General features: G+C 42.5%; 2 protein-coding genes and 1 long non-coding RNA gene across 3 annotated transcripts; all 3 read left to right on the top strand.

Annotated features, from left to right (window-relative positions):
• Nucleotides 1–1,448: 1,448 nt before the first annotated feature.
• Nucleotides 1,449–11,268, top strand: LOC100561001 (NAD(P)(+)--arginine ADP-ribosyltransferase 2-like). Its single transcript, XM_008123164.2, has 3 exons — nucleotides 1,449–1,718; nucleotides 4,457–4,519; nucleotides 10,486–11,268. Exons 2-3 carry the CDS (start codon nucleotides 4,457–4,459, stop codon nucleotides 11,266–11,268), a joined length of 846 nt encoding a protein of 281 aa, XP_008121371.2. The 5' UTR covers nucleotides 1,449–1,718.
• A 1,536-nt stretch (nucleotides 11,269–12,804) lies between these two features.
• LOC103281494 (uncharacterized) lies at nucleotides 12,805–16,134 on the top strand. The gene is made up of 3 exons (XR_507701.3): nucleotides 12,805–12,854; nucleotides 14,067–14,135; nucleotides 14,459–16,134. It is a non-coding gene; the product is annotated as an uncharacterized LOC103281494 (long non-coding RNA).
• Nucleotides 16,135–19,531: 3,397 nt separating this feature from the next.
• LOC103281496 (NAD(P)(+)--arginine ADP-ribosyltransferase 2-like) lies at nucleotides 19,532–25,353 on the top strand. Its single transcript, XM_062983715.1, has 5 exons — nucleotides 19,532–19,593; nucleotides 19,722–20,433; nucleotides 21,981–22,055; nucleotides 23,329–23,403; nucleotides 23,721–25,353. Exons 1-5 carry the CDS (start codon nucleotides 19,564–19,566, stop codon nucleotides 23,819–23,821), a joined length of 993 nt encoding a protein of 330 aa, XP_062839785.1. The 5' UTR covers nucleotides 19,532–19,563; the 3' UTR covers nucleotides 23,822–25,353.
• The last annotated feature ends 115 nt before the right edge of the window (nucleotides 25,354–25,468 follow it).

Raw genomic sequence — 25,468 nt, 5'->3', positions numbered from 1 at the left:
GCTGTTAAGTGTCTTTCAAACATGACTCTATTCCCCACAATAATTTTTACTTGGTTTCCTGTTTCTCCTACTACTGTAGTATTTTCCTTCTACACTGTTTGAGTGTTTGTGGATGATGGCCTCATCATTATGTATTGTTGGCAACCATGTAGAAGGAAATAATAAATGCAAAAGTTATAGGAACAGTATTATAATCATTGTTTTTATTTGTAAAACTTTAAACATTTCCTAAAATTGGTGGATGAGTGGATATTTCTGAACATTGGCAGGAATGATACTTCTTTTGGTTTTGTAAAAACACATTTTATTTGTAGAAACTTTTAAAAATTCCAAGGAAGACCACCCAAATGTTCTGAAACTTGGGGACTTGCAGTTGTAAATGTGTCCTCCAGGTGTGACCATTTTTATCCTGATAGCCATTGAAATGATGGAAAGAGGAGCCTGGCAAGTTCCCCCATTGTTGCCAATGGGCTGGATTTTCCTGGAACGTAAACTGAACTTCTGGGCTTTAGCACAGCAGGCTAACCACCAGCTACAATAAATCTTGCCAATCAAAAGGTTGGCTGCTCGAAGCCCAAATCGGAAGTGAGCACTCGATCTTCAGCCCAGCTCACTGCCCACTTAGCAGATCAAAAAGAGCACTGTGTAGATAAATAGGTATAGTAGAGCCTCACTTATCCAACATAAACAGGCTGGCAGAACATTGGATAAGCGAATATGTTGGATAATAAGGAGGGATTAAGGAAAAGCCTATTAAACATCAAATTGGGTTATGATTTTACAAATTAAGCACCAAAATATCATGTTTTACAAAAAATTGACAGAAAAAGTAGTTCAATATGCAGTAATGCTATGTTGTAATTACTGTATTTGTGAATTTAGCACCAAAATATCACGATATATTGAAAACATTGACTACAGAAATGTGTTGGATAATCCAGAATGTTGGATAAGCGAGTGTTGGATAAGTGAGACTCTACTGTACTGCTTAAATGGGAAGGTGTTATAATGGCAGCATAACAAAGTACCAGAAAAATGCCAGCAATCAAAAAAGAAGGAAGGATGGAGCGACAGCACCCACCCATGGCTGGAATCGAGCAGAACCCCCAGGACGCCGAAGATGGGAAATGCCTATATACCTCTATCTGTACTGTTGTTTGTCCTGTCTGTGTATAATAGCATTGAATGTTTGCCATATATGTGTGTTCTGTGATTCGCCCTGAGTCCCCTTCAGGGTGAGAAGGGTGGAATATAATACTGTAAATAAATAAATTTCCTGGTATTTTTCTCCTTCCGATTTCAGGAATTTCTTGGTAAATGGAACCGGGGGGGAAGGGGGAGCCAAAACCAGAACTGAAACAGCACATTTTTGGGCATCCTGCACACCCCTATTCCACCTTGAGAAATACGATCCAACCACTGGGCCCATGGCCTTGGAGCCTTCCGTTGTAAATGGGTTTATATCAGCAATAATTCACATTAATCTTTAAACCATTTGAGATAAGTTGAGGGTTCCCATGGAGAGTGTGCTTTCGGTTTTGGCGGCTGAACAAAGTGAAACTTTCTTTGGATGGCAAAGCGGAGCTATAAAAGTAGCTTCAGACTCAATAGACTAAAAGTGAGGGAGGGAGAAGGAGAAGGAGAAAGAAGGAGTTGAAGACTGCGAGAAGGCTTAGAAGGAAAGCAAAGACTGGCTACGAACTCTTCAGCTGGAAAAAGTGAGTGATCAAAAGCGTGTTTCATTGTCCCTTGCGACAGGTGCTCTTGTCTTCCTGTCCTTGCCCTTCTCTTTCTTCCTCCGCCATCCAGTCACCTGGCAGAGCAAAGGAATCGGAGAGTGAGAGAATCACCTTGCTGTGCATGTGCATCCAAGTGTTTTCCTTCCTTTGTGATAGACAACGTTTTAGCTTTGTGCAACTTTCTCTGAGCAAATGCAGCGAATGTTCAATGCCTTCCTTCATTCTCTTTTTAAAAAAAATAATTTTATTAATTTTTTTATACTACATCGAAAGAGTGAGAACAACCAAGGTATAGAAAAGTAGGGAAAAGAGAGAAAGATAAAAGTCTACAATCTACAAAAATATACCCACAAAAAAAAGTGACTTCCATTCCATCTTCTTGGAAAATATTTTCTTATTATTCAATAATATTTTTTCTTGATAAAGAAAAAAATAATAGTGAAATTGTCTCTCGTAATCTTCATTTTCTCAAATTATCCAGATAGACCTGAAGATGATCCCAATTCGTTCTTTTCATTATCTTGCCTGTATTTTAATTCAACAAAAAAGTCAATTCGTCCATCTCCTTTATTTCTTTTATCTTCTCCACCCACTCCTCAATTGCTGGGACTGATTCCTGTTTCCATTCTCTAGAGAAAACAATTGTAGCAGCAGTCGTAATATAAGTAAAAAGTTTATCTTCTTGTTCCGTCAATTGTAAGTCTAAATCTGTCAATCCTAATAGATAATACTCTGGTTTTCTTATAAATGTTCTTTTAAAAATCTTTTGTGATTCTTCATGAATCTTCACCCAAAACTTTGTTGCTTCTTTGCAACCACATGTGATAGAAGGAGCCAACTTGTTCTTTACATTTCCAGCACTTATCAGAAACTGTTTTATACATTTTGGCTAATTGTTTCGGTGTAGTATACCATCTGTGGAACATTTTTATCCAGTTCTCTTTCAAATCCATTTCATATGTATATTTTAATTTTTTGTTCCACGTTTGTTCCCATTCTTTCATTTGAACTGGTCTTCTTAAATTTTGGGCCCATTTTATCATACAATTTTTAACCTGTTCCATTTCAGTCCGCCAGGTAAGTAATATATTATAAATATTTGATATTACTTTCTTTTCTAATTTTAAAATCCTATCCCAAGTCACCTCTTCCCAACTAAAACCTAATTTTTTATCTTTACTATAATAATCTTTGATTTGCATATAATGTAACTAAGTAATATTAGGGAATTTTTGTTTTAATTCCTCATACGTTTTAATATTATTTGTACTTTTATTTAACAAATCTCTATAGGTTGGTCATTTTCTCCATCCTAAAAGTCTTCTCTGGTGCGCTTCCATAGGGGAGATCCGTAAAGGTGTTTTAGAATAAAGTCGTTTTTTGTATTTTTGCCAAACTCTTAATAGGGATGCTCTCACAAAATGATTGCCATTTTTTTCCCTTTTTTTCTCTTTCATACTATAAATAGGCATGCCATCCTACTCTTAAGTCATTCCCTTCTATATTTAAAAAGTCTTCTTTGTTCAGTAATATCCAATCTTTTATCCATGTCATAGCACATGCATCGTGGTATGCATTAAAGTCTTCCTTCACTCTCAACATAGAGTGACCCTGAGAGATTCACGGGGTTTTCCCAGAGAGGTTTGCCACCATTGCCTTCCTGTGAAACGGAGCCACAGCCATGGTCTTTCTTGGCAATACTCCTTCCAAGTACTAGCCAGGGCTGATCTGAGTTCGGACAAGATCTGGTGCCTTCAAGGAATTTAGGCTCCGGACTTGTGTTTTGCAAAAATGTGTGTTTTTGTGCAAAATGTGCAAAAATAACATTTTCCCCACGAAAAATGATGTTTTCTGCATCCACAATTTGTTTCTTCCACAAATGCTATTTTCTACACACAATCTATATATATAAAAGGGTAATGAAATTTCAGCCTAGGACAAAACAACAAAACTACACATCCCAGAAACACTAAACTTGGCAGCACAACCCCTCATCCATGCCTCTACGTTCATACAACAAAAAGAAAAGAAAAATAAAGTCCTAATTAGAGGGAGAGGAAGAATTGTTTTTATCCAATTGCTGCCGGTTAGAAGGCTAAGCTCCGCCCACTTGGTCTCCTAGCAACCCACTCAGCCCAGGGCACAGGCAGAATTAGGCCTCACTTAGGCCTCTTCCACACTGCCTATAAAATACAGATTATCTGATTTTAAACGGGTTATATGGCAGTGTAGAATCAAGGCCCTTCCACACAGCTATATCACCCATTTATAATGGACTCAATGTCAGGAGAAAACCTTTACCCTTTACCTTAACTACCACCAATTCCTCAATACTTTATTTCCCATACCACCATACTTTGCCACAGCAACACGTGGCTGGCAAAGCTAGTGTCCATGTAAAATAATCCCAAGGTGTGAAAATTCTAATTTCCAGTTTTCTTCTCCTCATCCTTTGCAGGCATTAGGGAAACTAACCTTCCATCTGTCATACACGCTTTTTCAAATGTATCCTCTTGATTCCCCCATCCATGGGCATTGGATGAGATTCCTTCTTTGAGGGTTTTCAGGAAACATCCTGAACTATATCAGATCGAGTCATATTCAGCCTGTTGAATCACTGAGCAGAGAAGGCTTGGCCAGGCCTTTGGTGTGACCCCTTGTTGGGATCTTTTTATGTCGTCCAATTGAAGGAGTTTCTTCTCCCTTTTTATTTTGAGATGCTGCCTCTCCTGACAGTTCTGGTCCTGGCTTTGATGGGAGCCTTCATTGGAGAAAACCAGGTATGGAGGGAACACAAAGGGGGGTGGGCAGCCCTGGGTACAAGGTATAAGAGCCTAGTTTCAACAACCAGGCAAGGTTCATTCGCTTTACGAAAGACATGTGCACGGCGGAGAGCCGTCTCCTATGCTGGGCAACCCGCTGAGGACGATCCTCTTGAAAATTACCTTCAATTGTCCTCGGCGGGTTGCCCAGCATAGGAGATGGCTCTCTGCCGGAGCCTAGCCGAGTCAGCAGCCACCCCTCTCCTGCTGTGGCCGTCTCCACAGAAGCCGAAGCTGAGGTGCTGGGTGCTGAGGATGGGTGAAGCCCTGCACATGTGCACTTGACCATCGCCCAAAATGGCTGATGGTCCTGTGAGCATGCACAGGGCTCACACACTCGCCCATACGGACATGTGGCTGGAGGGCGTTCAACCGGCTGGAGAGCTCGCCCACTGCCCAGAAGGCGGGCCCGTGCTGGCTTGCGCCGCGGCCTTGCCCCCCGCCGCCACCGCCGAAGTCTGCAAGGCAAGTGGGGTTTATTTTTCTGCCATTGGTTTGTGGCGGGGGGGGGGGGCACAAAAATTCTGTTTGCCTACTACTAAAAATTACCTAGGGCCGGTTCTGCCTAGGAGAGAGCTATGCCTGTGCAGTTCAGTTCCTGGGGAATCTGACTTCTAGTTCTTCCCTTCCCTGGTCTAAGGGACCCATTTTCAAGCCTCCAGTGCAGACGGCCTCAGTATGGACAGGACAGAATGTATAGCCCTGGGGACACACTGGCCATTTGCTGCGCGGGGAGGCTGAGGCCCATCTGAGAAAGAGCTGGGATGCTTGCACCCGGCATAGGCCACCCCTTAAAGCTTATTGTGGGCAGAGAGGCCTTTTGGGATGAAGGCTTGGCAGGTCTGGAATTGTTAAAGATGCCAACAGTTTTCTTCCTGTCATAGTGACTCAATGAATGCGGTGTTTGTGGTAAAGGTGTCTTCTTTGTGGTCTCTGTCAAATGTTCACATATTGGTCTTTGCACACATGCACAGACAGTTTCGGACTCTAGACATTGGAAATGGAAACATTTTAACGGTAGCCTTGCCCACTCTCCCTTTATAGTATTGTTGTTAGGCGATCCCTCATTGTCCGCGTATGATGGTCCTCCAAGAGCAGTGTCTTGGTGGTGTGTACATAGGTGACTGTGGACCCGCATGTTCTTGACCCGCATGTTCTCCCGCATTGAGGACATCGGCTATCAGACAGAAGGCGGTCCCGGTCAGGGTTGGCTTGACGCGCCTTCCTCTTACACATTTCGCCCTTCTGCCCTCCATTTGTGCCTCTTCCAATTCCACAGCACTGCTGGTCACAGCTGACCTCCAGTTAGAGCGCTCAAGGGCCAGGGCTTCCCAGTTCTTGGTGTCTATGCCAGTTTTTAAGGTTGGCTTTAAGCTTTTGTCTGCTGAAATTGCAGCAGCTAAGGAACCTCTCTAGTACTCACTCTTTTTGGCAGTTTTTGGCTTTTGTTTTCGACTTGACTTGGCTTTGACTTGGGTTTGTCTGACTACTCTCTGGATCACTGTTTTGGACTGTTTGCCTGTCCAGTTAGACCCAGACCTCCCTGACTACTCTCTCTGCCTTGTGATTTGGGACTCCTTTGACCACTGGGTATGGATACAGACTGTTTAGACTATCCCTCAGATTACTGGACCAGGCTAGTAATTTTCCTGTCAATGGCAACTTCATAGAATCATAGAATCATAGAATCATAGAATAGTAGAGTTGGAAGAGACCTCATGGGCCATCCAGTCCAACCCCATTCTGCCAAGAAGCAAGAAATCGCATTCAAAGCACCCCCGACAGATGGCCATCCAGCCTCTGCTTAAAAGCCTCCAGAGAAGGAGCCTCCACCACAATCCATGGCAGAGAGTTCCACTGCTGAACAGCCCTTCTCACAGTGAGGAAGTTCTTCCTGATGTTCAGGTGGAATCTCCTTTCTTTTCTGTAGTTTGAAGCCATTGTTCCGTGTCCTAGTCTGCAGGGCAGCAGAAAACAAGCTCCCTCCCTCCTCCCTATGACTTCCCCTCACGTATTTGTACATGGCTCTCATGTCTCCTCTCAGCCTTCTCTTCTGCAGGCTAAACATGCCAAGCTCTTTAAGCCGCTCCTCATAGGGCTTGTTCTCCAGACCTTTGATCATTTTAGTCTCCCTCCTCTGGACGCTTTTCAGCTTGTCAACATCTCCCTTCAACTGCGGTGCCCAGAATTCGACGCAGTGTGATTCCAGGTGTGGTCTGACCAAGGCAGAATAGAATAAGGGGGAGCAGGACTTCCCTGGATCTAGATGCTATTCCCCTATTGATGCAGGACAGAATCCCGTTGGCTTTCTTAGCTGCCGCATCACATTGTTGGCTCATGTTCACCTTCCTCCCCACGAGGACTCCAAGGTCTTTTTCGCACACACTGCTGTCGAGCCAGGCATCGTCCCCCATTCTGTATCTTTGATTTCCATTTTTTCTGCCGAAATGAAGTATCTTGCATTTGTCCCTGTTGAACTTCATTTTGTTAGTTTCGGCCAATCATCTCTCTAGTCTGTCAAGATCGTTTTGAATTCTGCTCCTGTCTTCTGGAGTGTTGGCTCTCCCTCCCAGTTTGGTGTCGTCTGCAAACTTGATGATCGTGCCTTCTAACCCTTCGTCTAAGTCGTTAATAAAGATGTTGAACAGAACCGGGCCCAGGACGGAGCCCTGCGGCACTCCACTTGTCACTTCTTTCCATGATGAAGACGACGCATTGGTGAGCACCCTTTGGGTTCGTTCGCTTAGCCAATTACAGATCCACCTAACCGTAGTTTTGTCTAGCCCACATTTTACTAGTTTGTTTGCCAGAAGGTCGTGGGGGACTATGTCGAAGGCCTTACTGAAATCCAGGTACGCTACATCCACAGCATTCCCTGTATCGACCCAACTCGTAACTCTGTCGAAAAAAGAGATCAGATTAGTCTGGCATGACTTGTTTTTGGTAAATCCGTGTTGACTATTAGCAATGACCGCATTTGTTTCTAAGTGTTCGCAGACCACTTCCTTGATGATCTTTTCCAGAATCTTGCCTGGTATCGATGTGAGGCTGACCGGACGGTAATTGTTTGGGTCGTTCTTTTTTCCCTTCTTGAAGATAGGGACCACATTCGCCCTCCTCCAATCTGCTGGGACTTCTCCCGTTCTCCAAGAACTCTCGAAGATAATTGCCAGTGGTTCTGAAATAACTTCCGCTAATTCCTTCAATACTCTTGGGTGTAGCTGATCTGGCCCTGGGGACTTGAATTCGTTTAGAGAGGCCAGGTGTTCCTGGACAACTTGTTTCCCTATTTGGGGTTGGATTTCCCCCAATCCTTCGTCCATTCCATGTTACTGAGGTTGAAGGTGGCTTTCTTTTTGTGAGAAGACCGAGGCAAAGAAGGCATTGAGCAGTTCTGCCTTTTCCCTGTCCCTTGTCACCATCACCCCATCTTCTCCTTGCAGAGGCCCTATCGCCTCCTTTTTCTTCCTTTTTCTACCAACATAAGCAAAAAAGCCTTTTTTGTTGTTTTTTATGTCCCTGGCAAGCCTGAGCTCATTTTGTGCTTTAGCCTTGCGAACCTTTTCCCTACAGGTGTTGGCTATACGTTTGAATTCTTCTTTGGTGATTTGTCCCCTTTTCCACTTCTTGTGCATGTCACTTTTGAGCTTTAGCTAAGTTAGAAGTTCTTTGGACATCCATTCTGGCTTCTTTGCACTTGTCTTATTTTTCTTCTTTGTTGGCACTGTTTGCATTTGCGCCTTGAGTATTTCACTTTTGAAAAACTCCCATCCATCCTTAACTCCCTTGTTTTTTAATATTGGCGTCCATGGAATGCCGCTCAGTAATTCCTTCATTTTTTGGAAGTCAGCTCTCTTAAAGTCGAGAATGCTTTCAAGAAATGTACAGCTTGTGTGGGCAAGCTGCCAGACACGGATGGCCATGCCATGTGTCTGCTGTGCTTGGGGGGAGACCTCAGGGGGTCCAATCTCACCCCATCTTGAACACAGATTGGGATTACTGTCTATATTTTAAGTTATTTTAACTTTTGTGAGAAGTGTTATTATACTGTGATTTTATTGCGTTACTGTTCTTATTGATGTAATACTGTTTTGGGCATGTCCCAGTGTAAGCCGCCCCGAGTCCTTCGGGAGATGGAGCGGGGTATAAATAAAGTTTTATTATATTATTATTATTATTATTATTATTATTATTATTATTATTATTATTATCTGCCAGGGATTTACGCCCCAAGCCAGGAAGAAAGGAGAGTCCCGCCTGAAAGCTTTCCTGGAAGAGCAAGCATTGTTTGGGCTGTCAGGCAATTCTAGTAAAGAACCAGCAACAGAGCTTGCCGGCACCTCTGAGGACCTCCCCCAGCTCCTCTTTCAGATGCCTCTGCTGCCCCCGTGTCCCTCAGAAGGGAGTGAGCTCCTGTTGGCTCCGAAGGCAAAGAAGGCTAAAGTCTCTGCATTTAACACAGAGAAGGCAAAAGCGGGAAGCTCCAGCAGCTCAAAGGAGGGTTGTTGTGTGTTTTCCGGGCTGTCTGGCCATGTTCCAGAAGCATTCTCTCCTGACGTTTCACCCACATCTATGGCAGGCATCCTCAGAGGTTGTGAGGTATATGGAGAAACTAAGCAAGGAAGGTTTCTATATATCTGTGGAAAGTTCAGGGTGGGAGAAAGAACTCTTATCAGTTGGAGGCCATCTGAAAGTTACTTGGGAAGGCCAAGAGCTCGAACACTGTTTCCATCCTAAATACCTTGGTGTCACCTTAGATCTAACACTAACATATAGGAAACACTGCATGAACACCAAGCACAAAGTAGCTGCACGCAATAACATCCTGCGGAAACTGACTGGCAGCGCGTGGGGTGCAGACCCACAAGTCATAAGAACATCAGCCCTGGCCTTGTCTTTCTCAACTGCAGAGTCTGCCTGTCCTGTTTGGCACAAGTCTGCCCATGCAAAGCAGGTGGACATAGCACTGAATGAAACATACAGAATAATCACAGGATGCCTTATAATAATAATAAAACTTTATTTATACCCCGCCACCATCTCCCCGTGGGGACTTGGGGCGGCTCACAATGTTACAAAAGTAACAGCGCAAATACATTAGCAATATACACAGTTTAAAACACAAGAAGATGATAAAACAGAAGTTAAAACAAAGGTTTCTACAACAGTAATAATATCAAACAACCACCAATGCAAATCAGTCAACTTCAAAGGTGGTGGTGGTGGTGGGGGGACTATAGCAGCAATATAAGATAAAATCATTAGATTAAAATACCCCGATGAAAGGAACCTAATAACATTCAGAATAGAATTATAATGAGGCTGTTTCCCTTTCCAATGTCTGGAGAGTGTGAACTGCGCATGTGCGAGTAGACCCATATGTATTTTGTTGTTGATGTATATGTATTGGTGTTTTTTTTAAACTTTGTACACTGCTTTGTGTCCCACCCATGGGAAAAAGCGGGATAGAAATGAAATAATAATAATAATAATAATAATAATAATAATAATAATAATAATAATAATCAAAGACTCTGGCAGAAACCAGTGCAGGTGGTCCCAGTAGTGATGGGCACACTGGGTGCCGTGCCAAAAGATCTCAGCCGGCATTTGGAAACAATAGACATTGACAAAATCACCATCTGCCAACTGCAAAAGGCCACCCTACTGGAATCTGCACACATCATCTGAAAATACATCACACAGTCCTAGACACTTGGGAAGTGTTCGACTTGTGATTTTGTGATACGAAATCCAGCATATCTATCCTGTTTGCTGTGTCATACAATATAATAATAATCAGTGTGAATTTCACAGACGACCACTTGAAGAAACTTAGTTACAGTTAAGAAACCCGTTCTTTACCATGTTTCATCCTCGGGTTGCTCAAGCTGCTTTCCTGTGTTGTCTTTTCCTCAAATTAGGTTTTATGTGACCTCGAGGAGATTCCATTAACCATGGCCCCAGATTCATATGATGACCAGTACATCGGCTGCCCTTCTACGATGGAGAACAAGTTGATGGATCCAACTACAGATGGATTTAAGGCGAAGTATGATTTCATCTGGAAAAATGCAACCAACTACTGGAACAAAATTCAAGGCTCTCTCCAACTGCCTAATGGCTTCAAGGACGAATATGGGATTGCACTCGTTGCTTATTCTGCCTGCAGCAAGTTGTACCTAGATTTCAACACAGCAGTTCGGGAAGGTGGAAAATCCAATACAAACTATGAAAATTCTTTCCATTTCAAGAGTTTCCACTTTCTTCTGACAAAAGCCGTCCAGGCCCTGAAGACCTCCAAACCTGATTGCTACACTGTGTATCGTGGCATAAAAAATAAAAGATTCACTGTCCCTGATGAAAATAAGCCTGTCCGTTTCGGACAGTTTAGTTCTTCATCCCTCAGTGAAAAAGTTGCAAGGGACATTGGGGAGGACACTTTATTCAGAATCTACACCTGTTTGGGAGTCCAAATCAGTGACTTCTCCTACTTCCCTCATCAACAAGAGATTTTGATCCCACCTTACGAGACGTTCATGTTTATAGAAGGCCAAAATAACGACAAATCTCAAATCAAGCTCAGCAGTTATTACAGCAAGAGCAGCTATTTCAACTGTCAATCTAAGAAAGGTAAGAAGCCCACTCTCACGCACAAATCAGACCAGGTGACCCTTGCCCCATTTCTCATGCCTGGCTCCAGGTGAGGCAACACTCAATCATATGGCCACGTCCACACATGAGATCACTATGTAAAAGGGAGTATGGCTGAGGCAGCTGCTTCTGTCAATCAGAGGTCAAGTGACGCAGGTCAAGAAGCCCGAGCCACACATAGGCAGCAGTGGCCAAAGGGCCTTCCTTGGGCTCATCTATGCCATACCGTTTAGCCAATTGTGAATGGGCTCCAGAGCATCCTCAGATTAAGGATGTTCATACCAAACTTGGACTGGTGTTTAGATCAGGGCTTCTTTAACTTTTTCCACTCATGACATCTTTCCACCATTTTTTTAATTTGATCTCAGGTATATAGGTGGCACAGTGGGTTATACTGCTGAGCTGCTAAACTTGCTGTCCAAAAAGTTGCCAGGTTTGAATCCGGGGAGTGGAGTGAGCTCCCGCTCTTAGCTCCAGCTCCTGCCAACCTAGCAGTTCGAAAACATGCCATTGTGAGTAGATCAATAGGTACCGCTCCGGCTGGAAGGTAACGGTGCTCCATGCAGTCATGCCAGTGGCCACATGACCTTGGAGGTGTCTATGGACAACGCCGGCTCTTTGGCTTAGAAATGGAGATGAGCATGAACCCCCAGAGTCAGACATGACTGGACTTAACGTCAGGGGAACAACCTTTACCTTTACTATATAGGTATTCAAATTAGCTATAAACCCAAACATTTACTGATACATCAGCATTTGCTGGGCTTACTAAACAGATTGATTTTTTCTTTTTGTGGAGTGCGTCTGAAGCATTTTTTTGCTTCCTCTCTCCTCCGTTTCCAACAATGGGGGTGTGGCTGGCAGCGCAGGGTTTTGGCTACGCTGTAGGAAGGGAGAAGGAGGAAGAGCCCAGGACACAGGCGGGGAATTTACTGGTGCAGTACTTTTCAAACTCATTTATCTATAAGAAACGTGGCTAAATTTAAATGGGAATTACATGAGATTGTAGTTTTGGGATGTGTCTTTCAGCTGCATATGGTACATGATTTATTCTATACTTTGTCCTTTTTAAAATCCAAAACGTACCCTACTTTCTGGATAGCCCTCGTAGTTACATCTTGCCAGGAGAGACAGCAAGATGCTTCTTGTTAGCTAGAAGAGCAAAGGGAGAAGAGAGAACCAAAATGGTTCCCACCTCATGGTCCAGTTTATTGGGGACATAAAAGACATTCTGACCAATGAGAAGTTAGTGTCCCTGGAGATTCACATTTCTACTAACTTCAAAGTAAGGGATGTGACGTAAACAGGATAGAGTGAAACACAGTAAAGCCTATCTAGGCATGCTTTGGAAACGGGGAAAGGATTCCCTCAATCTAACTCTATCATCTATCTGACCACATTTAGATTTGAGTCGTCCAGGGTGATTCCCAACAATAACTGTGGGCCTTAAAGGACTTCCCAGGTTGCCTGAAAGCTCCCTCACTGTTCAGACTAGCATGTGGAACAGTTTCCTGGGTGCAAGGAAATGAATGCAAGGAATCCTTTGATACATCTGTGCTTGTTTGTCTTTTTGTCATTTTAGCCCGGACCACGGATAATCAAGGTACTTCATCCAATGGGCAACGTAATGGATACTCAGGTATGAAGGCTACATGTTGGAATGGGGAAAAGGGAAGTAAGAGAAGGCTGAGTTTTGCTTTTTGGAAGTTGCCAGAATGGGAGAGGATGTTGTAGTTCAGCCCATGGTTGTGCCTGCTCCTAATGTCAATGAGGAAGTGAATAATGGGATTTTTGGGCCTGCGAGTCAGCATGAGATTTTAAGTCCTGAAACTGAGCAGTCTGTGTCTCTAGCAGCTAATGAAGGCCACATTCCAGAAAGGGGCCCAGATGCTGCTGAGAAGCCTTTCTCTAGGGAAGCAAGGTCAGAGGCTGAAATGAGTTCAGAACATGAACTCCCAGGTGGAGAGGGTAATGCACTGATAGATGGGAAGCTTAGTTTTTGTAAACTCCGGGCTGCTCAGCAGAACCTCTGAAGGTCACTGCGCTTGTTAGAGAAGAAGCCGTTATCAGATAATCAGGGAAGATGGCATGATTTTGTGTGTACATTAAAGAGGCCAGAAGGATTTTTCAGCAGTTTGGTCAATGTTGGTAATCGAGGCAGCATCTCTGGCCAAGTCCTTGTCAAGCCTGCTAAGGGAATATGTGTTTCATGCTTCCAAGTTTGAAGGATTGCTCCTGGATTTTTGTATTGGGTTTTATGCTGCCTTGTGTATCCTGGTTCTTTGTACTCCTGTTATTCTGGGTTTTTGAAACTACTCCTGTACCTTGAATTTTGTGGACTATTTCATACATTTAAACTTTGAAGTTTTTACTATTTTTTCCTGAACTGATTTTTATATCATCTTCAATAAACTGCTTTGTTGATTTAACTAGGACTGGCTTTGGTGGTTAAGTACAGAGGTGCTTCCTGCCCAGGAGTGCAACAGAGGAGAAGGACTACCAAAAATGCTCACCGGACCTTCTCTCAACTTTCTAATTAGGGAGGGAAAGAAAGAACCTTTGCTTTGATTTGTCTCCCAACTGAAAAAAAAGAGGTTTCTAAATGCTTGTCCTCTAGAATTACAATCCAAACCATGCTGGCTCCCAAAATAAGAAAAATAATGGCTTCTCATCTCTGTTTCAAAGGAGAAGGTCTGTTTCGTTTGTCTCTGCCATAGTCACTTAGCTCAGAGTCAGGATTGTATTAATTTATTCATATCAGTTGTCCCCCTTTTGAGTCTCATCCTGTTTTTCACTGGCAAGAGTTGTAACGAAGAATCGATAAATACTTTGCTTCCTCAATATCTCTTAGGAAGGAATGCTAAGGTCCTTGCTGCCTTACAACAAGTGGACGCTGATTACCAGGCCGCCAGATGCAATGGTACGAAGGCTGCATGACGCCCTTGCACAAATCATCCATTCATGTAAATGAGGGGAGGGGGTCGCCAGACGGAGATGCCACCAAGGGCCAGGAAAGGAACGCTGAAGCGCTCCAGGCCCTGAGAAATCAGTCCTATGTGGCAGGAATATCGGGCAATTACCATTTATCAGCCCCCGTTAGCAGAATTGAAATGTGAAAAGGACTCCATTATGGATGGACTGATCCAGTCAAGGGAGACATGGTCCTGCATTGTGGGAGGATGGGATTTTAGAGCTGGAAGAGGGAAGCTGATTTAACCTTCTTTTCCCTTTGTATTTCAACAGGTCCCAGCTCTTTGACCCCTGGTGTCCCAACATCTTTCCTTCTCTGGGGGTTCCTTCTCTTCTCTGGTGCCCTCCACTCAATGGGAAGCCTCTGACATCTCCCTCAAAATGGCTGACTGCAAAGGCAGAACTCGCCAGTGGCATGAAAGAGAGAAAGAGAGATTTTGACGAAGAGATTAGAGGAGATTGCAGCTTTTGCTAATTTTACCCAGTCCCAGCTTCATACAATAATAATAATAATAATAATAATAATAATAATAATAATAATAATAACAACAACCCTAACTGGGTGCCGTGCCAAAAGATCTCAGCCGGCATTTGGAAACAATAGACATTGACAAAATTACGATCTGCCAACTGCAAAAGGCCACCCTACTGGGATCTGCACGCATCATCCGAAAATACATCACACAGTCCTAGACACTTGGGAAGTGTTCGACTTGTGATTTTGTGAAACGAAATCCAGCATATCTATTTTGTTTGCTGTGTTATAATAAAATAATAATAATTTTATTTCTTACCTGCCTCGAGGTGGGTTACAACATTGCTATCCACCTCCTGACTTTGCTAGGTAGAGCTTCATTACCATTGAGCTAATATTTAGTTACTCTTTTGATCTATTGGTTATAAAGGTACTAGTTCTTGTTGAGGAATCTAGGCCAGCTAAGCCCAATAAACTCTTTATTAGGAAAATTCCCCAAAATATAGCAGAGTGCCTGTCGCACCTCAGATTAGCTCCACCTTGCTATACACACCAAACTGCACATAGGTTGAAGTCTTTTTAGTTTATTAGAAAATAGAAGATAAAAAAGTTCTTTAAAAGCAAATGTAAAGTTCCAAAAGAACGTTGCAAAATACAGTCTTAGAGAATAGTTCCAGAAATCACAAGAAATAAACAAAGTCCCAATAGAACATGACAAAGTCCCAGGAACATGAACACAAGAGCTGCAAGATAATCCAGGGAAACGAGAGCTTGCTTCTTGGTAGAACGAAAGTTGCTTTGACAAAGGTTTGTCTCCAAACACATTGCTTTAATACCCTTTGCAAAGCATGAAAGCATTTCTCTGGCCTCTAACCTCCCTCTTGTTAGTGATTCTCACACTCCTCCGAACCCTGAATTCCAGACAGTCAGCTCGATCTAAAGATTCCGTTTCATCAAGGCCAGCCTGCTCGTTAGTGTGCTGAGCCTCATTATCAGACTGAGAACTGTCCTCCTTTTCCAAGTTCATTTGCACCTGGCTAGTTTCAGTATCATCAACATCATTCCCTGCTGTGGGAAAATGAACTTGCACTCTCTGTTCCTCATCTTCTACAACAGGGACATTTTGAACCTGATTCTGAACTTGAATCCCATCATCCTCATCAGAGTCAATCTGAGGTTCCAGCTGAGTCACAACAGTGCCAGAGCATATGCTCACTGAAGGGAACAAGGGAAAGGACCTGATTTAATTTGATTAATAAATAGCAATAGTATGAAAAATAGGTTTGATTAAATAAATAGTTTCAGTCTTTTTATGTAGAAGAGATCAATAGAAGAGTCTGCCATGAGAAACATACAGGAAAAAGGCTCATATAAGCAGAGCAATTGAAAAAACACCACCAAATAAGACTTGTAAGGAAAGAAGGATCCAGCAATAAACAACACATTGCCTTCCTTAGTTATGCAAAAGGAATCAATTGAATCAGGTAGAAGCAACAGTGTCCAGTGTAAGAAAGTTCAAACAGGAATGGTGTTTTGATGGATTGAACCAATTGAGAGCCTCAAAGGAAGAAAGAACGAAAGAACGAAAGAACGAAAGAAAGAAAGAAAGAAAGAAAGAAAGAAAGAAAGAAAGAAAAAGAAAGAAAGTTCAAACAGGACCCAGGAAGTCCAAATGGGATTTCATAGATTGAATGATTTGTAATCGGGAAATTGTGGGGAAATTACTTACTTGAATTATTTTTTGAAACTATTTTATTAATTATTTGACACAAAAATCTAATATACAATCAGAAAATATGCATTCAAAAATAATGAAATGTGTCCAGATCTGTATTCAAATGGCAACTTGTGCAAAATAAATATAACATGCTTTACCATTCACTCGAATTCAAGGCATTTTCAAAGCAAGATCCATGCAAACCATTCCTGACTAGAGTTATTGGTTACTATGTTTTAGGAAAAACTGTTTCCATCTGGATAATAGCAATAGTGCCACCAGCTACTTCTCCCCCCCACCGCTCCATATCATATGCAAAAATCCTAATGTAATTTTTTTAATATATCAGGGAATATATCTTCATGATCAAGAGAATTTCAGAATATGTCTAAACACATCATGGTATCACATGATAATACTTGAATTATTTTGGGAAACAATTGACCAAAGTACCATATAGGACAGGATGAAAGGGAAAAAGAGGCATGTCAGGAGAAATGTATGAAAGTGTAAAAATGTACAGTAGAGTCTCACTTATCCAACACTCGCTTATCCAACGTTCTGGATTATCCAACGCATTTTTGTAGTCAATGTTTTCAATACATCGTGATATTTTGGCGCTAAATTTGTAAATACAGTAATTACTACATAGCATTACTACGTATCGAACTACTTTTTCTATCAAATTTGTTGTTAAACATGATGTTTTGGTGCTTAATTTGTAAAATCATAACCCAATTTGATGTGTAATATGCTTTTCTTTAATCCCTCCTTATTATCCAACATATTCGCTTATCCAACATTCTTCCGGCCCGTTTATGTTGGATAAGTGAGAGACTACTGTCCTTGCTAATCCTGTAAAAAATCTCACGAGAGGCTCCATTCAGTGTGGCGCTTTCTTTCACAGCTGCTACCCGCAGATCTCTATTTGCAAATAAAGTCTGTTGTATCTCCATCTCCCTATTTCTCAGCGCCTTATTGGGAACTGAGCCTAGGAGGTTTCAGGGTTTGCCTTTTAAAAGGGCAACGCAACTAGGCTCCTAAACATAACCAGCAGAACTTGCCACGTGGCCTTTGAGAACTGTTGAGCTTAGGATAGGGAATGATGCAGAAGTCCAATCTTAAAGATTCATTAAAGCACTACATTTTTGATAGAAAAGTCTGGAGCTAAGCCATCTCTCTAAGCTTTGTTGCTGACACAAAAGGAAAGCTTCTAAAATTACATTTTCAGTCATGCAAAGTAGAGAGACCAGGATGCCATCTGCAAAGGCCGCAAAGTCTTTTCCTTAATTATTATTATTATTATTATTATTATTATTATTATTATTATTATTATTAAACTTTATTTGTACCCTGCTAGCATCTCCCGAAGGACTCGATGCGGCTTACAAAGGCCAAGGCCTCAACACACAATATAACAATACAAACAGAGGCAAATTAAAAGAATTAAAACAGTATAAACCACAAGCAATAACAATACGGTAAACACAATAGAACTGGGCCGGGCCAGAGTAATGGGTACAAGATTAAAAGTGCTGATGTGACAGGTGATATATAAGGCTTCTAGGGCAAGTGCAGAGTGTTAAAAAGAAAATGAAATACAATTTTCCTGAAAATCCAACATGTGTTTCTGGAAGAAATTGTTTTGTGGCTACTGGCTAAAATAACCCGCACACCCTTTTTTGCAGAAATCATTGCTTCAAGAAACATATGCAGTGTTTTCAGGGCAGAAAACATACCTTCTTTGCAAAAAATTAAAATCCACAACTTTTTACAAAGTGGAAGTTCCAAAAACAAAATAATTGCACATTAATAATGTGTTCAAAATACTAGTATGGGAATGTTTCCCAGGCTTCCCTTCCTGAGAGAAAGTGGCCAGTGTTCATGTAACGATACTACAGTATTTTCAGTTTTGCTACATTCATGAAAGGGCTAAACCCCAAATGCAAATGTGAAGAGCTAACTATAGATGTGGCCTGTTTCACAGAATGTAGTTCCAATATTCATAACTATCTAAAAGCTCCTAAGTTTATTGTCTAATGTTAATCTATATATATAAAAGGGTAATGAAATTTCGGCCTAGGACAAAACAACAAAACTACACATCCCAGAAAACCTAACCTTGGTAGCACAACCCCTCATCCATGCCTCTATGTTCATACAACAAAAAGCTCCAGCTACTCCAGAAAACGGCCAGGCTTTGGGACTGCAAGGCTATTCATTGCTATTCCACCTGGCCAACAAAGGATTCCCATAAGCCACAGCAACACGTGGCCGGGCAAAGCTAGTTATTTATAAAGTTCTAGAAAATAATTTTCAGTCTACTTCCTTAAATCATTGTAAAAAACTAAGAATCATTAGTCAGTCGTGATACCAGTCTATAATTCTTTGCCAGGAGTCAAATCTTGTTCCTCTTTAGGTATTAGCACAACATCAGATTCTTTCCAGCAGCTGTGAACCAATCCATTTTGAAGAATAGAATTCACCGTCTGTTGAAAAGGCAAGAAAACTTTGTATCTGAAGCACTTCTAACAGGAAGCTGTCAGACCATCCGGCCCAGATGCCTTTCCTAATATAGTTTTCTTCATTGCCTCTCCAATCCCTCCTACTGTGATAGGAGTAATCATAATCTGATGTTCTTTTACCCAAATAATTCCCTACCTTTTCCAATGATATTTCCTGTCTTTTATATCGAGAAAAAGAATAACAATGGAAAGCTTTCTGAATTTATGGAATTTATGCTATAGACTTGTATTCTTCAAAGAATTTTTTTCCATAGAAAAATGATGTTTTCTGCATAGGCATTTTTTTTCTTCCTCAACAAATGCTATTTTCTACACACAGTCCATATAAAATAATCCCAAAGTGTGAAAATTCTAATTTCCAGTTTTCTTCTCCTCATCCTTTGCAGGCACTAGGGAAACTAACTTTCCATTTGTTATTCATGCTTTTTCAAATATCCTCTTGATTCCCCCATCCATAGGCATTGGAGTCTGGTAGAGATTCCTTCTTTGAGGGTTTTCAGGAAACATCCGGACCTAGATCAAATCTAGTCCTAACCAGCCTGTTGACTTGGCCCCATGTTGGGATCCTTTTATATCCTTGAATTGATGGAGTTTCTTGTCCCCCCCCCCCTTTTTTTTTTTTTAGATGCTGCCTCTCCTGACATTTCTGGTCCTGGCTTTGATGGGAGTCTATATTGGAGAAAACCATCAGGTATGAAGGGAAAGCAAAGGGTTATGGTGACGCAATGACCACAATGCTTGTGGTAAGGGTATTTCCCTCACGTTTCAATCTCAGGTTGCTCAAGCTGATTTCCTATGCTGTCTTTTTCCTCGCATCAGGTTTTATGTCTCACAGACATTCCACTGACCATGGCTCCAAATTCATATGATGACCAGTACATCGGCTGCCCGTCTACGATGGAGGATAAACTGATGGACCCAACTAAAAATGAATTTGCTCCAGGAAAAAAATATACTTACATTTGGGAAAATGCAGTCTCCTTTTGGAACCAATTTAAAGGCTCTGTCCTGCTGCCCGAGAACTTCAAGAAGGTCTATGGCGTGGCCCTCTTGGCTTATACAGCCTGTAGCAATTTGTACCCAGATTTCAATGCAGCTGTACGAACAGGTGGGAAGTCCACCACGTCTTATGAAAAAGATTTCCATTTCAAGAGCTTTGACTTTCTCGTAACGAAGGCCATTGAGGTCCTGAAGGCCTCCCAAACTGGTTGCTACGATGTGTATCGAGGCGTTTCAAACCTACGCTTCACTGTCCCTGATCCCAATAAGCCTGTCCGTTTTGGACACTTCACGTCCTCATCACTGAGTAAAGAAGTTGCAGAGTACTTTGGGATGGACACTTTCTTCACAATCAAGACCTGTTATGGAGCCAAAATCATCGACTTCTCCTACTTCCCCAGTGAAGAAGAGGTTTTGATTCCACCTTACGAGATGTTCAAGGTTGTGGGTGTCAAAGAGGTGGGGGGCAAAACCCAAATCACGCTCCACAGTGATTCCAAGAGCAGCAACTTCAACTGTGGATCTAAGAGAGGTAAGATGCCTAAATTTTCATGACCACAACACTGAGCTGTGGGGTCAGGATTGACATTTTAAGAAGCAGTGATCCAATTGGCTTGGGAACAAATCCACTCCATTGGGGCAGCCCGCATCTCAACTCCTCTGTGTTTCCTCTTCCAGTTGTTAACCGTTTATGGAGTTCCACCTGAACATCATGGGTGATTCTGCCAATGTCAAAATGGGGTGCCTGTGTAGTTGGCAAAAGGAATGGGTCCCTCTCCCTCTTCTGATGTTGGCAGAGGCACCCATGACAGCCAGGCTAAGGGCAGCAATGGTGGCAACATGGGCACAGTCAGATGAGCAGAAGGGTCATGACACCAGTGTCTGTCTGGACACAGATTGGGATGTATTGGATTCAGTCCAACCGTCCAAACCCCCTAAGCTGTGGGATACTCCAGTGTTTCCAGCAAGCCCAGAGTTTTCCCAGACTTTACCTAAAGAAGTGGTTCCCAACCTGTGGTCCATGGACCACCAGTGGTCCCCAAGAACTAAAATATGGTCTGTGGCCTCAGTGTTACTACACCATTGCAACGAGAGCAACTGGTCTTGTGAAACCCTCTTCTAGTGCCAAGGCAACAGGGATGTCGGGAGGGGAGAGGCTGACTACCCACAAAAGGCAGGCGCAACAACAAGCCTCCTGACTGCTGCTTCTCCTCCTCCTCCTTCTCCCTTAGCGGAGTCTTTCCATGTGGCACCTGGAAGCGGGGGCACCTTGGTGTCTTTGTTTTGAGGCCTGTTCCTGGGGTTATTTGGCATGCTGATTCAGAAAATTACATTGGATAGAACACATCCACTCTAGATTATTAAAAATGGTTTTTCAGTAGATGGCGACTACTGAATGGCATATGTTCTGTATCAGAAACTAGAGCTGATGTGGTCTATCCAATACAGTTTTCTGAATCACCACCCCAAAGAACCAAACTGAATCTAATGTTGACCAAAAACGGATTCCTAACCCTTTTGGTACTAATGTTGGAGAGTGGTCCCTGGTCAAAGTGATCGCTGGTCAAGTGGTCTCGAGTAAAAACAAAAGGTTGGGAACCACTAAAGCAAGGCAAAGTAGGTTGAAAGCACAAAACTAACAACAAAACCCTGAAACACACACTAGTCATTGCTGCGTGTTGTGTTGACAGCCAGCAGCCCACCCACCCCCCCCCCCCCAGGCATCCCAATGGGACGTCGAGGTCACCTGGTACTGGCAGCTCCCCAGAAGCCATCTTAGTGGGCATGTTCCATTTGTTGTTGAGGAAAGAGAGCAGGAATTGGCTTCTTGATGCTCAAAATCTATTAAAACAGGGAGAGAAGGGACAGTCCTGAACTGAGTCGTCCATGCTCTGGTACATCAGTGGGGCAGTTCTTTTCTCCCAGACTTCTCTGTGGGCCTTAAAGGACTTCCCAGGTTGCTTAGAAAGCTCCCTCACTGTTCGGACTAGAATGTGGAGCAGTTCCCTGGGTGCAAGGAAATGAATGCAAAGAATCCTTTGCTAAAGCTGTGCTTGTTTGTCTTTGTTGCCCCTTTAGCCAACGCCAAGGCATATGTCCTCTCTGTGGATAATCGAGGTACTTCCTCCAATGGGATGTACGATGGATACTCAGGTATGAAGGTTGCATGTTGGAACGGGGGAAACGGAAGGAAGGGAAGGTTAAGTTTTGCCAGAATGGGAGAGGAGAAGGACCGCCAAAAATGCCCAATGGAGCTTCTCTCAATTCTCTATTAAGGAGGGAAAGAAAAAAACCTTTGCTTTGATTTGTCTCCCACCTGAAAAAAAGAAATTTCTAGATGCCTCTCCTCCAAAATTACAATCTAAACCATTTTTGTTCCCAAAATAAGAATCAGAAGCACATGGCTTCCTATCACTGTTTCAAAAGAGAAAGTCTGTTTCATTTGTCCCTGCCATATGCACTTAACTCAGAGTCAGACTTAACTTTAGTGGGTTAACTGCCAGCTGTAGAAAATCTTGCCAATCAAAAGGTTGACAGTTCAAGCCCGGGACAGGGTGAGCTCTTGGCCGTTAGCCCAGCTTCTGCCCACCTAGGAGATCGAAAACAGCAATGTAAATAGATAAATAGGTACTGCTTTAAAGCGGGGAGGTAATTAAAAGGCACACATAAGGACATGCCGACAATTTGGAGGTTGTCTACGAACAACAAAGCTCCTCGGCATGGAAGATGGAGCAACAGCACCTCCTGGTGGTGGAGATGGAAAAGGTTGGGGAAAGTCTTTACCTCTGTTTATGTATTGTCTGTCCTTATCAATTATACAAAAGCATTGAATGCTTGCCATATATGTGTTCTGTAATCCGCCCTGAGTCCCCTCGGGGAGATAGAATGGAATATAAATAAAGTAACCAGAGTTGAGCACAGCCTCTGGATGTCAGAGATTTAAAAAGCCTTTACCTCTGTTTATGTATTGTCTGTCCTTGTCAATTATACAACAGCATTGAATGGTTGCCATATATGTGTTCTGTAATCCACCCTGAGTCCCCTCGGGGAGATAAAATGGAATATAAATAAAGTAACCGGAGTTGAGCACAGCCTCTGGATGTCAGAGATGAAAAAAGATTCGGAAAGCCTTTACCTCTGTTTATGTATTGTCTGTCCTTGTCAGTTATATAACGGCACTGAATGCTTGCTGTATATGTGTTCTGTAATCCGCCCTGAGTCCCCTCGGGGAGATAGAGCAAAAAAAAGTTTATTATTATTATTATTATTATTATTATTATTATTATTATTATTATTATTATTATTATTTTAATGTATTCCTATCAGCTACCCCCAAATATACCTGTTTTGAGTCTCATCCTGTTTTTCACTGGCAAGAGTTGCAATGAAGAGTCGATCAATCATTTGCTTCCTCGATATCTTTTAGGGATGGATGCTCGAGCCCTTGCTGCCTTGAATCAGACGGACTATGACTACCTGGTCGCCAAATGCAAGCTTTCAGGTACGAAAGTTGGAATGAGGGGAACGAGAGGAGGATTTTGGACTTCAACTCCCACCATGCCTAAGAGCCTCAGGCCCTTTCCTTTTCCCCCTCAGCCGCTTAAGCGGCTGAGGGGGGAAAGGAAGGGGCCTGAGGCTCTTAGGAATGGTGGGAGTTGAAGTCCAAAACACCTGGAAGAAGGTCCCAAGTTGGCCCATGCCTGCTCTAAATGTAGACTCATGGGATGATGGAGTCTTAGAGTTGGAAGAGAGAACCTGGTTGCTCTGCTTCTTCCCCAGACAGGCATTGAACCTTGCTTTCCCCTTGTATTTCCGCAGGTGCCGCTCCCAGTTCCTTGACCCCGGGCATCCCGGCATCTTTCCTTCTCTGGGGATTCCTTCTCTTCTCTGGTTCCCTTCAGTCAATGGGAAGCTGGTAATAGACTCAACACGAATTACAAAATCATATATAAATTGTATCATATTATTTACACTTTATGAAGTATCACAATATCGAAACAACTGCCTTCCCCGTCCCCGCAATGGACTTCATTTCCAGGAAATGACACATTCCAAAAGGGGATTTGTCAACGTTTTCCACCAAAATTACACCTGAGGGGAACTGAAGAGGAAATGCATGCCCACTATGTAATGCTTTGCAAAGACACTGTGCTATATGTGTGTTAACTGGAAAATGAAGTGCATGAAGCTGATTGGCTGAGCCTGTAAAGACCTGGGAATTGATTTGATATTGTTTCTGTTCTGCTGCTGTAGAACCAGTTTGAACAAGTTTTTTTTTCAGTGCTGACTGAGCACTGCTGGAGAAAAGAGCTGTGTACACAAAGAGGCCTTGCTATTTTCGAGGCCTGTTTGCTGCTGAAAAGAGAGGGTGAAGAACCAGGACTGTATCCTTCTCTGAAGTAGATCTGTGGACTGAGAAAGGACTGTTTATGACTGTTTCTGTTCTGCTGCTGTAGAACTAGATTGAACAAGTTTTTTTTTCAGTGCTGACTGAGCACTGCTGGAGAAAGAGCTGTGTACACAAAGAGGCCTTGCTATTTTCGAGGCCTGTTTGCTGCTGAAAAGAGAGGGTGAAGAACCAGGACTGTATCCTTCTCTGAAGTAGATCTGTGGACTGAGAAAGGACTGTTTATGACTGTTTCTGTTCTGCTGCTGTAGAACTAGATTGAACAAGTTTTTTTTTCAGTGCTGACTGAGCACTGCTGGAGAAAAGAGCTGTGTACACAAAGAGGCCTTGCTATTTTCGAGGCCTGTTTGCTGCTGAGAAGAGAGGGAGAAGAACCAGGACAGTATCCTTCCGAAGCATATCTGTGGACTGAGAAAGGACTGTTTATGACCGAGGATTTCTGTAAGCAATCAGAGGGACCATTGCGAATACCACTGTTCTTTTGATCTCTTGGAATTAGTAAAGTTCCTGCATTTCATTCTTTGTTCTGCAAACCTGAATGGTACGTCATTGTTCTGCAGGTGACTATGGGTCGCGGGCACACGTAAGAGCTTCCATTTATCATCAACAATCCACAATACACTAACCCCAGACCTCTACAAATCCCTATACAAAAGGGGTTTCACTATGTGCCTCAGAACTATATATCTATTGTCTTAAAAATCATCTATGTGCCTTCCCAGATTAATAGGAAATCTCCAACACCAAGTCCCATAAGCACTTTATTAGAATTAAGATCGCATATCGCACTCTGCACTTGCCCTAGAAGCCTTATATATCACCTGTCACATCAGCACTTTTAATCGTGTACCCATTACTCTGGCCCGGCCCAGTTTTATTGTGTTTTAGCGTATTGTTTATTGCTTGTTGTTTATACTGTTTTAATTCTTTTAATTTGCCTTTGTTTGTATTGTTATATTGTGTGTTGAGGCCTTGGCCTTTGTAAGCCCCATTGAGTCCTTCGGGAGATGCTAGCGGGGTACAAATAAAGTTTAATAATAATAATAATAATAATAATAATAATAATAATAATAATAATAATAATAATAATCTATAACACTTACTTACTTTGGGAACCTCCACATATATGCTATATATAAAAAATAACTAAGATACCCTG

The sequence above is a fragment of the Anolis carolinensis genome, chromosome 6 (assembly GCF_035594765.1).
Source record: "Anolis carolinensis isolate JA03-04 chromosome 6, rAnoCar3.1.pri, whole genome shotgun sequence".
Lineage (NCBI taxonomy): Eukaryota > Metazoa > Chordata > Lepidosauria > Squamata > Dactyloidae > Anolis > Anolis carolinensis.
Note: the sequence above shows the minus strand (reverse complement) of the source record. Positions and strands in the feature narration are given on the sequence as shown.

Excerpts from the sequence above, each read along its gene's own strand:
- LOC100561001 (XM_008123164.2), top strand. The coding sequence starts at position 4,457 with ATGCTGCCTCTCCTGACAGTTCTGGTCCTGGCTTTGATGGGAGCCTTC. Across the intron at positions 4,520-10,485 it reads CCTTCATTGGAGAAAACCAG|GTTTTATGTGACCTCGAGGA; the intron begins GTATGGAGGGAA and ends TCCTCAAATTAG.
- LOC103281496 (XM_062983715.1), top strand. The coding sequence starts at position 19,564 with ATGGGAGTCTATATTGGAGAAAACCATCAG. Across the intron at positions 22,056-23,328 it reads GATGTACGATGGATACTCAG|GGATGGATGCTCGAGCCCTT; the intron begins GTATGAAGGTTG and ends GATATCTTTTAG. Across the intron at positions 23,404-23,720 it reads CGCCAAATGCAAGCTTTCAG|GTGCCGCTCCCAGTTCCTTG; the intron begins GTACGAAAGTTG and ends GTATTTCCGCAG.